Source organism: Mandrillus leucophaeus, unplaced genomic scaffold (assembly GCF_000951045.1).
Source record: "Mandrillus leucophaeus isolate KB7577 unplaced genomic scaffold, Mleu.le_1.0 Scaffold38, whole genome shotgun sequence".
NCBI classification, from domain to species: Eukaryota; Metazoa; Chordata; class Mammalia; order Primates; family Cercopithecidae; genus Mandrillus; species Mandrillus leucophaeus.
The window spans coordinates 4,162,299-4,177,768 of NW_012104031.1; the positions used below are offsets into that span (position 1 = coordinate 4,162,299).

The window sequence follows — 15,470 nt, forward strand, 5'->3', positions numbered from 1 at the left end:
CCTGCAGCAGGCTGGGAGTCAGGCAAAGAATGTGGCTGCAGACATGCCTGGCTGAACTAATACCTCAACTAGGTGTTTGGGTACCCTTTCTCCATTCCCCCTCGTCCCCATTCCCCAGACACCACCTCACCTGGAGTAGGGCTACACTGGACACTGGGGTGTGGCTTTGAGTCCTCCATCTCCAGCTGGAGCTCATCTAGGTCCAGGTCATCTGAAAGGAGAGAAAGTGATGCAGGGCCCTGGGTCTTGGTGTCAGTCAAGCCCTACCTTTCTCCAAATGCCCTCTCCTTTAAGTTGTCTCCTACTAACTCTGCTCAGCCCTGGTCATTCCAGCAACCCTGCACATCCATTTCTACCCTTGGGGGTAAAGATTTGGTCAGCTTCCTATTATCCACATGTGGATAATAGGATAATAGGAAATGTTTGCACAGCAAACATTTCACCTAGACTTTCTCTTTCTATTAGTCAGGGCTCTGTGTCCTCTCCAGTTGGCCTTACCCACAAGTGCTGCTTCGAGTTGGAGTGGAAGCTCTTTTAATAATGTATGCTAGTGATCACACATTTCTCTACTCTGGCTGGGCTGTCACTGTAATTTTGTGTACAGTTGTGAAAACTACACATTAAGAAAAACATTAGTGAGCCAGAGTGTGTTCAGATGTGAACGAGTGAACTAGGGGGGAGACAGCAGAAGCCATTTGTGAGAGAAACAGTCAAAGCAACTGGGCAGTGTTTAACTTGGAGGAGGTAAGAGTGAGTGGGGATATGATGGCTGTCCTCAAAGGGCTGAAGGACTGTTAGGGGTAAAGGAATTCGACTTCTACATGCTGTTTTGCCCCAGAGGGTAGAACCAGGATCGATGGATGGACTGTAGAAGGAGGCAAATTATGATTCAAATGGAGACACTCTACTTCTTCCTAACAAGAGTAAGTTCCCACAATTAGAGCTGTCCAAAAAAGGAACAACCCAGCTTCAACAGGTGCAGAGTAGGTCCACATCTGCTGAGTGCAATTCTGGCACTGGGCAAATTCAGAAGAATTTCAGGGATGAATAAGATATGGCCCTGCTCTCAAAGAGCTTGTGCAGACTAATAAGGAAACAAATTGTCATGCTACAATGAGTGGCATCAACTAACAGATTTATTTCCTAGATAGAAGGGAATAATTTGAATGTTTCTAGCATAAAGAAAAGACAAACATTTAAGGCAAAGGATATCCTGATTACTCTGATTTGATCTTTATATACATTATATGAATGTATTAAATAATCACACATGCCCCCCCAAATACATACGTCTATTATATATCAATTAGAAAAAAATTTTCAGCTAATAGATTTACTGAACAATAAGAGTTAACATTTCTTGGCCGGACGCGGTGGCTCAAGCCTGTAATCCCAGCACTTTGGGAGGCCGAGACGGGCGGATCACGAGGTCAGGAGATCGAGACCATCCTGGCTAACACGGTGAAACCCCGTCTCTACTAAAAAATACAAAAAACTAGCCGGGCGCGGTGGCGGGCGCCTGTAATCCCAGCTATTCGGGAGGCTGAGGCAGGAGAATGGCGTGAACCCGGGAGGCGGAGCTTGCAGTGAGCTGAGATCCGGCCACTGCACTCCCGCCTGGGCGGCAGAGCGAGACTCCGTCTCAAAAAAAAAAAAAAAAAGAGTTAACATTTCTTGAGTTCTTATTCTGTACCAGGTACTGTGCCCAGCCAGTCCTCATCTTCATGGTCCCATTAACCCTCACAACAGTCACACGAGGCAGGTGACAGATAAGGAGACTGAGGCTCATTGAAGTTAAGTGTCTTACCCGCAGCCTCACAGCAATAGACTAGAATTCAGATGCAGGTTTGTCTGACTACAGAGCCCAGATGTTTAACCATTATGCTTTCCCAGGCAAGCAACCAATTGCTTTGGGGGGTCAGGGTATGGGGAGGGTTCAGGAGATTTACGGGTGCATGAGCTGAACATAATTTGTCACTGATGATACTAAACAGAAAGTCCTCAATGTGAGAGAAAGCATTTCTACACTGAGTCAGAGGCTGGACTAGATCATCTTTAATGTTCTTTTCAATTCTAAGTCCAGGTTTTATACTTCCTTTTTTTTTTTTAGATGGGGTCTCCCTCTCTTGCCCAGGCTGGAGAACAGTGGCGTGATCTTGGCTCACTGCAAGCTCTGCCTCCCGGGTTCACGCCATTCTCCTGCCTCAGCCTCCCAAATAGCTGGGACTACAGGTGCCCACCACCACACCCAGCTAATTTTTTGTATTTTTAGTAGAGACGGGGTTTCACGGTGTTAGCCAGGATGGTCTTGATCTCCTGACATTGTGATCTGCCCACCTTGGCCTCCCAAAGTGCTGGGATTACAGGCATGAGCCACTGCACCCCGCCCTACGCTTTTTTTTTTTCTTATTCATTACTGCGGTGTTTCTCAAACTAGGGCCTGTGAACTCTAGGGCGTTGCAGACATGCTGGAAGTCCACAAATTCTATAAGAATTTTGAAATGAGAATCTAGAACATTTTATAATCTATAAAGACAAAACATTTTTTTGCCGTGATAATCCATCATTGAAAAGCTCTTTAAAGAATAAGACAAGTTTCTCAAGTCAGACTGGGAAATGTGTCTGAGGACCCAAGTTTGGGAAAGAATGGCTTGTCTTCAAAAGGTAACTGTACAATCTTCAGGTTTAAGAGATAGCACCCTGTGGGCTCTTCCTCCATCAGGCAGAGCAATGGATAGGTGACTCTGTTTGTTGCACTTGTTCCAACTTTGGTTCACAAAGTCTGTTTCCTGTGTGGATCCTTCCTCCCCACTTAAAGGGTAAACACCATCAGTTGGGAGTTTTCCCAGGAGGCAGGAAGACTGTGAAGCTGCCCCTGGCCCAGACACCATCAGGGCAGGTAGGAGGCTGAGTTGTGCCCACAGAGTCCTGGCATTTCCTCCTCTCTACCTTTCACTCCCTGCCCGCCCCTGCTCTCCAGAATGGAGCTCAGCAATTCTTTGAAATCAAAATGCATGAATGAAATGCAAGAGGTGAAACCCGTGGACTCTGTCTGAGGCTGGGAAAGTCACAGCCAAGGTGTTAAGTAACCACTCTTCAAACGAGGAGGAAATCGAATCTGGCTGGAGCAGCAGCTCCTGGCTTTCCTTCTCGAGGCTCATTAGCTCCCACAGGAAGTGGGGGGCCCTGCCCTGGCTCCCATTACAGGCGGCAGGCAGCCCACGATCTTGACGCCCTGTGGTTCTCCAAGACCTAAGCCCGGTGGAAAGTTTCACCTTGAGGAAGGAAAGTTTCCATTCCCCCTTCCAGCCCCCTGAGGGAGTGTACAGCAGACATCCGGGAATGTCCCCCGGGGACAGCCGTCTGCCGGCCCAGAGCCAGCCAGGCTGCTGGGCTGCTCCTCATCGGGTCCTCATACCCTCCCTAGGAGGTGTGTTAATACATTGGGAAGACGGCTCTCAGAGACCCCCAGGTTGCCTGCCCACCATTTGCCCTCCATACACTGTGCCCTGGACTCCACAGTTGCACTCTCCCTATACATGTACACCAGAAGGCACCAGTCCTCAGTAGTAGTGGTGAGCATACTTCATCATTTATGGAATCTTTTAGTCTTCCCCAACAGCCTGTGAGCTATCCATTATCTTTCTTATTTACTTATTTATTTATTTAGTTTTTTGTGACAGAGTCTCACTCTGTCACCCAGGCTGGAGTTTGCAGTGGTGCGATCTCAACTCACTATGACCTCCACCTCCTGGGTTCAAGCCACTCTCCTGTCCCAGCCTCCTGAGTAGCTGGGACTACAGGCGCATGCCACCATGCCTGGCTAATTTTTGTATTTTTGGTAGAGATGGGGTTTTACCATGTTGGCCGGGCTGGTCTTGAACTCCTGACCTCAAGTGATCCACCCACCTCGGCCTTCCGAAGTGCTGGAATTACAGGCATGAGCCACTGCACCCAGCCAATTATCTTTCTCATTTAAAGATAAGGAAAGTGAGGCTCAGTATGATTACATGACTGGTCCAATGCAATCCAACTGCTGAATGTAGTAGTTGGGTTTGGACCTCAGTTCTGTCTACACTGTCATGAGATGTTTTTCTTACATGTTTATATTTGATTTTTGTTTGTTTGTTTATTTTCTCCATTGAAATATGGTGGAGAGTGAGAGATGGAAAAAGAATACCCCAAAGCAGAGGACCCCCACTCTCTCCCTCCTAATTCTACTTGTGTTCTGTAATATGGGCAGAGGGAGAAGGAAGCCCTTTTCTCTGCCCTTAGTATCTAAGACACCACTTAGTAAATGATCCCTCAGAACCCCCTTGGCTGCCTGCCTCCAACATGTGCCTTTTACCCTAACTCTTCCAGAAACACAGATGGCCCAAGATAGCTTGCACTCGATAGGCCGTTCTCAGTGAAGGTCTCTTGCACCTGGTGGCCACGGAAGTCTCACTTTCAGACTCATGGGGCAGACTAGAGGTGCAGCATGGACTTGGATAGCAATAACACTGCACTGTTCCTTTTGGTTCTAGGACACATTATGAGGGGATTTGTTTTTTCTGGAAGTAGGTTTAATTCAATTGATTTAATTAAATCATATTGGCTCAGATTGATAAAATAAGGAGTCTGTCTTCTCTGAGAACACCCTGAGGTTGAAAGAGAAGAAACATGTGGACCATAAGGGGAGGGTTAAGTGAGATGGTGCGTGAGAGGCACTTTGTGAACTGCAAAGGGCTAGGCAGATATTGAGACATTACCACAACCATTGTTGCCATCATTACTTCGTCCCAAGCACCGATGGGTGTAGTCTTAGAGAGACAAAGTGCAAACAGAGGTAGAGTTTCCTCCCAGATCACGGGCAGCTCCTCCCACCTCTGTGGGGCTTCCCTCCGCAGCCACTGTCAGATTCCCTCTCCGGTCCCCCAAGCATCCCTTCTAACTTCCTCTCCAGAGCCCACCACCCTCCCCAGCCCAGGGCCCCCAGTCACTCACAGTGGTTCTCTGCTTGTCTGGAAAGGAGGCCAAGCGGCCGTTTTGAAGACTCCTCATCATCAAGGTGAAGGTCTTCAGCCTCCCATTGCCCAGAGGCCTTGAAGAAGCTGGCACACATCCCATAGGGACAGCACTGGTAGGCATAAGGCACCTCCAGGATCCTGGTGGGGGAAAGACGGGCAGGTGGGCTGCCTCAGCATCTTTGGGGTCTAAGACCTAAGTCTGATTTAAGAGATCTCCAATCCAGGGGCTGGGCACTCAGTGCCTGTCCTTCAACTCCCAAGTTCCCTGTTCACTGTGCTGGCAGCCTCCTAGGCATTCTTCGTAAGGGCCTTGTAGCCTGACTCCTGATCTGAAGGGCTCTGGAGGCGTTTCTGTCTTTCTTTGTTCATCTTGGCAAGTGAGATGGGGAAAGAAACGTTCTGCCCATTGTTTAAGGAGTCCTCTCTGCTGGCTCAGAGCGGGGAGAGGCTTCCCCAAGGTCACACAGCACTGCCAGTGCTCTGCTTCTCCTCCCAGGCAGCGCCTCCTCTTTTATATTTAAGGAGACAGGGATTCTCCTGGTGATTCTTCACTCTGGCCCTCAGTGAGGCCTGCATCCTACCCTCCCCCATCTCTGGGCACATTGGAGCTGGATTTGGTGCCCTCTGAGGGTGAGTGCAGAGGCCCTAAGGGCATCTCATTAGTGTGCAGCAGATGAGGCTTGGGCCACACAGGCTGCACCACTGCTGCTGCATGGAAGAGGCCTGGATGTCATTAGCACCACAGCCTGGCTGTGCAGCTTGTTTTCCACCCATCAGTGTCCTAGGCTCTACCCTGATTCCAGGGGCTCAGATGCTGCCCAAGTGAGGACAGACAATCTAGACATGTGGAAATAGGTGAGGTACAAGGAGGGCTAGGGGGTCTTCACATCATCTTACTTCTATCCTCTCGGGTCCCAGTGCTCATTAGCGTTGGTGCTTGGGACAGGGTAAAATGCCACCAAGGAGATAAGGAGGAAGGAGAGGCATGAACCAGGCCCCATTCGGTCTGTAGGCGGTCAGGTGAGCCCTTCCACTAAATCTTGGTCAAACCTAAGCCTCTAGGCTCTTCTCAGGGTAGAACCGTCTGGCTTTCTCCCTGTCCCTCCAGGGCCTGCAGCTGGCCTACCCAGGTGTTGGGGAAAGCCAGTCTCTCACCTCAGTTTTGGGAAACTGTCCTTGGAGAAGGCCTGGGAGAGAGCCATGTTCCCTTTGAGCTTCAGATGCATCAAGCTCCCAAGTCCAGCCAGGGGCAGTGTGGTCAGCTGGTTGTCTGTCAGGTCCCTAGGACAGTGGATGGTCAGGGTTATTGGCAGTCAGTGGGATTGCTGAGGGGGCAGGGTTGTGCTGAGGATGTGGCCAGTGTGCCTGGGATGGAAGCAAGAAGAGAGGAGCAAAGGACAGAAGAGAAGCTTAGAAGAGAGCACTGAATGCCGAGGGAAGAGGGCAGCCAAGAGTTGCTAGAGGCACCATCTGCAGGTTGTTCATTCTTTTATTCACTCATTCATTCAATACATCATGGTGCCAACTATGTACCAGGGACTGTTCTGACTTAATGCCAAGCTATCCCAATTTGTAGGTAACAGAGCTCCCTCAACCACTTAGTTCCTGTGCCCAGGTCTAAGTGCCATCCAGGAAGCCCTGCCCACCCCCTTGGGGAACCTTCCTGTTGTTGTTTATCCCCATCCCCCTGCCTTTCCTCTGACATTTCTGATGATATAAGAGGCCTGAGTCTGGGACTAGACAGAGCTGGTCATCTGGCTACAAGCAGGGATTGGGTCATCCATTCCATCTTGTAGGGCTTGCTTTGTTGCCAGAAGTGAGGACATGCATGTTCTTCTACTGGAGACACGTTAGAGGAAGCCCAGGGTTCCAAACCAAACATGAAGACCACAGACTGTGCGTCGTGGAAACAGCCCTGGACTGGAAGGCAGGAAACCTGGCGCTGTCACCAACTTCTGTGTAACTAAGGGGAGCTGCAAATCTGCCTGAGCTTCAGTGTCCTCATCTTTCAAAGGGATAAAAATATCCACCCTACCTATCTGGCAGGACTAGAGCAAACAGGAGAGGGAAGATGGAGGTGAGAGTTTTGCAAAGCCACGGCCCCAGCCTGAGGAGGAACTTGTGTGCCCACTGGGAGTCCTGGCCCTTGGCTTTGAGCAAACTTCTCCTGCTGGGCCTTGGAGGCCTCACCTGTGAAGTGAAGCGGGTGGGGCTAGATGGTCTCTGAGGCCAGGGCCAGAGCTAGCCCAAAGGAGTCTTTGTGTTAACCAGAAAAAGGCCCAGTCTAGGTAGATGTGCTTTTAGGACTCACAGCTTGGCAAGGATGTCAGCTCCCTCTTGGGCAGGAGCCCTTGCACAGTGAATAACCTGCCCCACAGTACATGGCAGCTGCAGCAGAGGCCCCTTCCAGCCCTGACATAATGACCATATAGCCAACACTGCTCACTTTCTGTTTATATCCCATGTAATTCGAAGGACCTGAGGTCCCCTGCTGCTTCACAGAATGGCAGTCCTCTACAGCAATGCTCAAGCAGGGAACCCCTGAGCTCTCTGAGACCCTGGCTCTCACATCTACTTCTACCCTCCTCTGTGTGAAGGGATTCCAGGACCAATACATCCTCTTTATCGGTGGATAGAGAGGATGGGGGTGGGACCCAGGCAGGGGAGATGAGGAGGGCTGAGGCTGCCAAAACACTGCAGAACATTAGCAGATGATATTCCAGAGCTTGCAAGGGGCAGGCTCTCTGTTTATCAGGCCCTACACTCTGTCAAACGGATTGTCAGAATGATTGATTAGGCTGAGGCCCATCTCCTTGGGATATACATGTTCCTGCTCTGGGGTGGCCCTTCTGCCCCCATTGGCCAGCCCATAGTCCCGACTGGCCCCCAGCATCCTGGAGGAGAATGCAGCAGGCACTTACAGCTTGACCAGGGAGCGCAAGGTGGAGAAGGCCTCGGGGTGGATGGACCGGATGGCATTCCAGCTAAGATCCCTGCAGGTAGAGAGGGTGTGACAGGAGGGGATAGTAACATATGGAGGACTCACTGTTCCCACCACAGGCTCTCCCTCACATACCCCCATCTGACCTGCCCCCAGTAACTGTAACCTTAGCCTTTTGGGGAAGGTACCTGCTGCTGCCCAGTTCCTGAGCTGGCTGTGGCCCCAGGAACAGGGACATGACAGCTTGGTTCCAGAGCCTCAAGACCTCCTGGGTACCAGCTAGAGAAGTGTGTGTGTGTGCTGGGGATGGGGGCTACAGAGCTGGGAGGCGATGTGCATGTCACGTTTGCTTAAATTGTACACATGTGCTATGACAATGAGCATGCCTGGCAGAGGGACATGGTGGCTCCTCCATGGCCCACCCCTGGATGTGGGTACTCACAGGGCTTGCAGTGAGCTCAGCTGTCTGAAGGTGTCAGCTCCAATTTCCCAGATGCGATTGTGTTGGAGGCCGCTAGAGCAGCAAGAGAGGCTGGATGAGTCGGCAGGCTCAGACCCTGGCTCCGCTCCATGCCCCCCGAGCACTGGGAGGAAGAAAGTAGAGCCCCCCACTTCTCCTGGCACAGGAAGAAAGGGCCCAGCCCGAGGAAGTCACCAGAATTAAAGGGAGCACAAGGGGATCCGGTTGCCTTGGGTAAGTGGGTCAGGAGACAAAGCCACAAAACCATCCCCATGGCCCAAAAGGGAGTCAGCTTCCAGTGTTCCCACTGGGCCTGGCTCCCAGCCCAGCCAAACTGGCCCCCACACCTCCCATCACCATGGGTCCTCCAGACCCTAGCCCAGAAGCAGAGCACCGCCCAACCCAAGTGACTGGCCCAAGCTGGGAAGCAGAGCTCAGTAGACTGGTTGTCTGAACGGGAGATGGACCCTGGACCTCAGTCATGCAGAAGGCTCTCCTTCCCTTGGCACCTAGACAAACAGGAGACCCTCATACCTCTACCCTGCCCCAGCCCCAAAAGGTATGGTCCTGCCTAGAAGTAGGGGACAGACACAGGGAGGCTCAAGAGGCCATGCTGACTTGAGAAAACAGGAGCTGGGTTAACAGAGCTTAGAGAATTTTTCAAATGATATTTTATTTGTGACCTTTGAATCCCAGGCTTGTTCTTCCACATATGATTGTGTATGTCTGTGTATAACATGCAAACATACACACATATGCATGTGTGTGTTTACGGGGGTATGGAAAAGGAGAGAGCATCCTCCAAAATGCAGGGTGCTTGCAATTACTTAAAGCCTTCTTCGGTCCAGCCCACTGGGCCCTGATGTGATCCTGTCCCTCCACTGGTCGTAATCACTACTGCATTTCTGTGTTGCTACTGATTCATAAGGAGCGGCCTTGAGACTTCTTTTAGGTACCAGCTCCTGGGTCTGTCTTCTATTGTGAGTCCTAGGGCCATTGTGCAGGCCTCTGCCAAGCTCTCAGCCCTAAACCCTGGGTTCAACAAACTCAGAAAAGAGAAGGAAGCAGTGTCAGAGTTTGCATTGGCCCTTACTGATGCCCTGCAACATGCCTCCCTGCAGGACTTTCCCAGGGTCTGGCTGGCATGCCTTTGCCTCTTCCCCACCCCAGACTCACATTTCCTCCAATTTCTGACACCTGTGCAGGCTGGGCAGCTCCTCAATTTGATTGTGAGACAGTTCCCTGGGGAAAAGAGAAAGGCCAGGGCCGGGATGAAGTGGTGGCTATGTGAGGGCTGTGGTGGGGCAGGGGGCTCTGGCCAGGGCTGTGCTTTCCTGTCAGGCAGCCAAAGGCTGTGGGGACCCCACAGGGACATGGCTGTTGAGGCATCTCACACCAGGGCACCAGTCTCCTCAATTTGTTTTCTCTGCATTTCCTCCTACTAAGTCCCACTCCTCACTGGGCCTAGATGGGGCTACCTTATCCCGTGATGGCCTGAGGAAACCTGGTAGGGTCCTGGAGGAAGACGAACAGGAAGTGAGAGGGGCGTGGTGAAGAGGAAAGAGGCAAAGAGTCGGGAAGAAGGGCACTGAGCCAGGCAGCAGAGAACACATTGGACCTCACTGAGCAATGCCAACCCAAGCACCTGCAGTCACCATTTATGGAGCTGGCAGGAAAGATCAGAGCTGGAGGCCCTTAGGGATCATCTGGCCCAACCCTTTCACTCAGCAGATGAGAAACCTGAGGCCCACAGAGGGGACAGGACCTGCTAAAGGACATACACCACTCAGTGGCAAGGATGAATCTGGAGCCCGTGTCTCTGGACCCCCAGTCTAGGGCTGTTTCCATACACTGTATGTTGGTCCACCCATCTTGAGCTGTGGGGCTATGGTCCCTGATGAGGAGCCTCAGACTCAAGTTGGAGTCCAAGCAAAGAGGAAAACTCCCCTTGACTTCAGAGGCCACTTAAGTACCTCCACAGGCCCAAGATCCCAAGAGGGGATTAATTTTCTTGTGTAAATTAGAGTAATTATGTCATTTATTGGTATTATGCACTAGGTGCTTTACATGTTTTTTTCAACCCTTACAAATTGACTTACATTTTATAGACGAGGATACTGAAGCTCAGAGACATTAAAGAGTGAGTCCAAATCAATACAGCTAGTAAGTGGCAGAGCTGCACTTCAAACCCGGTCCTTCTGGGGTAGGCTCTCAGCAGGAGCCTATGCTGCCCCACTCTCCAGGAAGGGAAGTGACCAAGTGGGACAGAAGCAGGAGAGGCCTTCTGTGGGACATGGGGGCAGGGGCACAATGCCAAGACTGTAGAATGCTTGTGAGCACTCACAAGACTCGGAGCCTGGGCAGCTGTTGGCACATCCCCGATGGGAGCAGCCGGATGCCTGCGCGGGTCAGGGTCCTGCAGGGAGAACAGAGACAGAGCTGGCACCAGGCCCGGGGCCCTGCCATTCCCAGCCACCCGGCTCCAGCTCTGGACCTGATACTGTCGTGGGATGACGGAGCTAACAAAAGAGAGAAATGGAGGGAGAGACAGGACAGGGGGTGGGGCTGTGGGGACAGAAATGAGCAGACACTGGCATCTGAGCACCAAGCTCCCTTGGGCCTAGAGGAGCTGGGGGAGGGGAGTGGAGCGAGAGGGCCACAACCCAGGGCTCTGCTTGGCAGACTGTGCTTGCATGTCCAGCCCTGCTCCAGCCATCTCCATCCCATCCCCCCTCCATGTCTTATAATGGTCTCAAGCAGCACTGGGCCTGTAGGACAGGGACACAAATCTTCTCGGTGAAGGGACCTTAGAGACAGGGGGATGTCCATGGGCAAATGTAGACAAAAAAACACCATAGTGGGACCATGGGAACCAGGCACAGAGTTTGGTCCCTGTGCCTCAGAGGAGGGAGTAGAGATGGGAAAGAAGGGAAGAACCAGGTGCTGGGCTGGAGACGACTGTGGGGGCAGGTTGGAGAGCAGGCCTGGCTTTGGGTAGGGTGTCCCAGGAAGGACTCAAGGCCAAGGTCATCTTTGGGGACTGACTAGTTCCTCATGGAAAATTTTCCACGTGCCAGTGAATCTAGCGGGGAGACAATGGAAGCACAGAGGACAGCCCCAGTCCCAGCGGTGCCATGAATGAGCTTTGCGGTGTGGGGCAGGGCAGTTGACTTCCTGACACTTACTCTGGGTGTTTGCGCGATAGTTTCATTTCATTCATTTAAATGTATCGAGGGCCTACAGTGCTTCGACACTCCTGCCCTCTACGCCACAGGATATAAGAATAGAAAATACAAGAACGTCTTTGTTGGATCAAGCTTCAGAAAGGCAAAGAAGATGGGTTTTCACAACCCTCCTCTCCATCACTTCAACCCTCAATGTATCTGTGGCTTGGGGTTAGGGGCTCTGAATTCATACCTGAAAACCCCAAGCATGATAAAGAGAGAAAGACCAGTCTCCTTGCTGCCATCCCATCTGCCACCTCCTGACCTTGCCTGTGGGCAGTGCTACATCAGGAGGAAGGGGATGGAGCCAACAGTAGAGACAGGCTGGATAAAAGGGAAGCAAGGAACCTAGACAGCCTTCTAGGGGCAGGGAGTGGAAGAGCCCTTGGGAATGAAGCTGGGGCGATAGATAAAGTGGAGGGAGAGAAGCCACTCACAGAATCTCCAGGCTGGTGGTGCCTTTGAGATCTGGAAACTCCTGGATGTCCGTGGCACCATTCAGAGATCTGGAAACAGAGACAATGAGCTCTGAGGGGTGGAGTCAGAGCATCTCAACATCAAGACTCTCAATTCTCCATTTTGTCTCCCTCCGGGACTCCTTCTTTGGTGGCAATGTCATGCTTCCCTGCAGTATTCCTCAAGTCAGCTACGCAGGCCCTCGTGGAGGCTGAGCCATGCTTAGCAGGGTCCAACCAGCCATTTGCTTGAGTTTGCTTAGCACACCCTCACCCAGACAGAGCTGTGCAACCTTAGCATTCGCGCTTCATCTTGCAAAAACCCCACAGCCAAGCAACATGGGAATGGCCTTTGGTTAATAGACAACAGCTTGGGTGCTTCTGGAGAAACCCTTGGCTGCTGGGTTTTGCTTATTAGAACCTGAGATAGGGTCTCCCCTAAATTGTCATCTGCTGGAACTTTATTAGAACTATCAGTTCTCTTAAACTGCTTTAGACTGGTGGTTTTCCTCCTCCCCACCATCTCCTATCTTACTGAGGACATGGACCCACATGGGGCCTGCATGCAACAGCAGCGCAGAAAATTGAGTGTTGTGAAAAGTCCCGAGGAGGCAGCATGGGGACCAGAAATGAGCCCAGAATCTGAAATTAAAGGGTTCTGGGTTCATGCCCAAGCAGGGCCTGAGTACCTCATGTTCCACCTGTAAAATGGACCAATAACACCTACCTCGCAGGGTTAGGATGAAGATGAAATGCCCTAACGAACATGAAGGTTAAGTATATGCTTTGGAGATGTCGGTTATGTTACTGTGACGCCACAGTAGGCTGACAGCAATCCACAGAAGTTTTTTTTTGTTGTTCTTTTTTTTCCTGAGACTGAGTCTTGGTTCACTGCAACTTCAGCCTCCCAGGTTCAAGCGATTCTCCTGCCTCAGTCTCCCAAGTAGCTTAGCTGGGACTACAGCCATGCACCACCACATCTGGCTAATTTTTGTATTTCTATTTTGAGACAGAGTTTCATTCTTGTTGCCCAGGCTGGAGTGCAATGGTGCGATCTCGGCTCACTGCAACCTCTGCCTCCCGGATTCAAGAGAGTCCCCTGCCTCAGTCTCCTGAGTAGCTGGGATTACAGGTGCCCACCACCACACCTGGCTACTTTTTTGTATTTTTAGTAGAGATAGGGTTTCACCATATTGGCCAGGCTGGTCTCAAACTCCTGACCTTAAGCGATCCACCCACCTCCCAAAGTGCTGGGATTACAGACATGAGCCACTGTGTCTGGCCCTGTGGAAGCTTTTTGAAGAAGTGTGACCTGGGCTGGAAATTAGAGAATGAGAGAGGAGAAATAGAGAGCACCTTCAGGCCAAGGGTGATAACAATGGCATAGCAAAGGACCCAGGGATCTGGGTTCCAAGGCCACAGGAGAACCAGCCTTGAGAACACACCATATTCAAAACTCTTTCCCAATTATTTCTGGAAAAGCTAACATGAACAGGATAAAGTCCAAGAGGCCAGATGAAAGTCCTTGACTATGGAAATGGACCTTCTTTGCCCCTTTGAGACCTGGGAAGAAGCCACAGGTCAGGGAAGTGGAGGGAGGCTATTGAATTTAGAAAGAGGTGGGAACGGGTTTGAGCAAAGCAGAGGCCTGCAGCCTTAAAGACCGTGCTTTGCAGTGGACTTGTGCCTTGCAAGGGAGAGATCCGCAGGTGGAAGGCAGGAGAGAGCAAGAAGAAGTGAGGAAAGGGGGAGGTTCAGGCTGCAGCAGCCTTTAGGAGCCAACTTACAGTGTGTGGAGTTTAGGCAGGTACTGAAATGCCGATCTTCCCACAAACTGGATTGGGTTATCATAAAAGTGTCTGGAAGAAGAAGGTCAAACACCTAATTGGGTTTTTTAGGCCTTTCTGCTGGGGCTAAGGCCAATCTCTGCTTTCTTCTCCTATCAATGTAGACCCAGGAAAGAACATGCAGGGAAAGGCAACCCCTCCCATGCTTCTGCCTCCCTGGTGCTTCCTAGAGAAGTCCCTCCTGCCTTCCCATCCTCTGTCCTCCTCCCCAAAACATTGTTCAGCATTAAGAGACCAGAGAAAGTAGTACTCACATCGTCTGTAGCAGAGGGTTCCCCATGAAGGCCTTTTCTGGGATGGCCTTGATGTTGTTGTTATGGAACCCCCTGGAAGACAACACCCGGGAACCGGTGAGGATTTGGAGAAAAGTATAGAGAGGGAGAGGCATGGAATTTTTACAGCAAGCTAGATAGTCCATAAGATAAAAGAGGCATTGGCCTGGAGATTCCAGGTTCAGATTCAAATACTGCCTGTGATTTTTCTTTTTTTTTTTTTTTTTTTTTTGAGACAGGGTCTCTGTTGCCCAGGCTGGAGTGCAATGATGCGATCTCGGCTCACTGCAGTGCAGCCTTGACTTCCTGGGCTCAAGCGATTCTCCTGCCTCAGCCTCCTACATAGCTGGGACTACAGGCATGTGCCACTGCACCTGGTTAATTTTTTTGATTTTTTTTGTAGAGACGAGATCTCACTTTGTAGCCCAGGCTAGTCTAGAACTCCTAGGCTAAAGTGATCCTCCTGTCTCGGCCTCCCAAAGTGTTGGGATTACAGGCATGAGCCACTGTACCCAGCTGATTTTTCTTCCTGTTCAATTACACACCCTCCTTTCCCTAACAAGTGTGAAAAGACTGAGGGATTGAGACCTTGCTGCGGGCCTCAGGAAGCCTGTGGGAGCAACTCAAGAGCAAGAGGCTGAGTTCAGGCCCCAGGAAGGGAATCCTCTCCTGAGTCACTTGTGGTGGGAGCTCTGACGGGTCCCCACAGAGGAAGCCAAGGGTGTATGAGAGAAAAAGGAAGATACAGAAAAGACACAGCTTCCAGGGGATCCCAAGTGAGGGATGTTCCTCAAATGGAGGCTGGCTTGGCCTCAAGGTCCTGAAATAAAGAAACATAGAAGTGTCAACAGCACGCAGTCAGGGGGATAAGGTGCGGAATGGGCTGCTGAATGACTGTGGATGGCACTACAGGAAAATGAGGACTGAGGCACCCAGCTAAGGGTCTGGAAGTCTAGAAGCCAGAATTATGTGTTTGGTTAGTTGGGAAGAACATTTCAAAATAAATAACATGTTGGACTGAAAAGCACATAACCTGTGTGGAGCAGGCCCCTTTCCTTCCCATCTTTTTCATTGGAAGTTTCTGGCTTCTCTGTCCCCCTGACCTTTGCTCATCTCTGTCTTCCTCCTGCCGTCCCATCATGACTTCCACCTTCATGCTGTCTCACTCACAGCTTCACCCTCAGACACCTCCAGTCAGTGCCACCAACCCAGGCCTGTTTGTTCATTAATTTACTCCTCTCATCTGCTCATTATGTTTTTCT

The 15,470-nt window shown here is 51.0% G+C and overlaps 1 protein-coding gene across 2 annotated transcripts in view; it reads right to left on the reverse strand.

Annotated features, from left to right (window-relative positions):
- Positions 1-15,470, reverse strand: part of LGR6 (leucine-rich repeat containing G protein-coupled receptor 6) — a 122,559-nt gene that overhangs the window by 4,728 nt on the left and 102,361 nt on the right. For both annotated transcript variants that reach the window (XM_011990526.1, XM_011990527.1), the window contains 10 exons: positions 14,191-14,262; positions 13,877-13,948; positions 12,072-12,140; positions 10,755-10,826; positions 9,587-9,652; positions 8,393-8,464; positions 7,931-8,002; positions 6,165-6,290; positions 4,987-5,147; positions 131-211 (listed from right to left, as the gene is read on the reverse strand). In XM_011990526.1, coding sequence (XP_011845916.1) covers positions 131-211; positions 4,987-5,147; positions 6,165-6,290; positions 7,931-8,002; positions 8,393-8,464; positions 9,587-9,652; positions 10,755-10,826; positions 12,072-12,140; positions 13,877-13,948; positions 14,191-14,262 — 863 coding nt within the window. The remainder of the gene's footprint in view (positions 1-130; positions 212-4,986; positions 5,148-6,164; positions 6,291-7,930; positions 8,003-8,392; positions 8,465-9,586; positions 9,653-10,754; positions 10,827-12,071; positions 12,141-13,876; positions 13,949-14,190; positions 14,263-15,470) is intronic.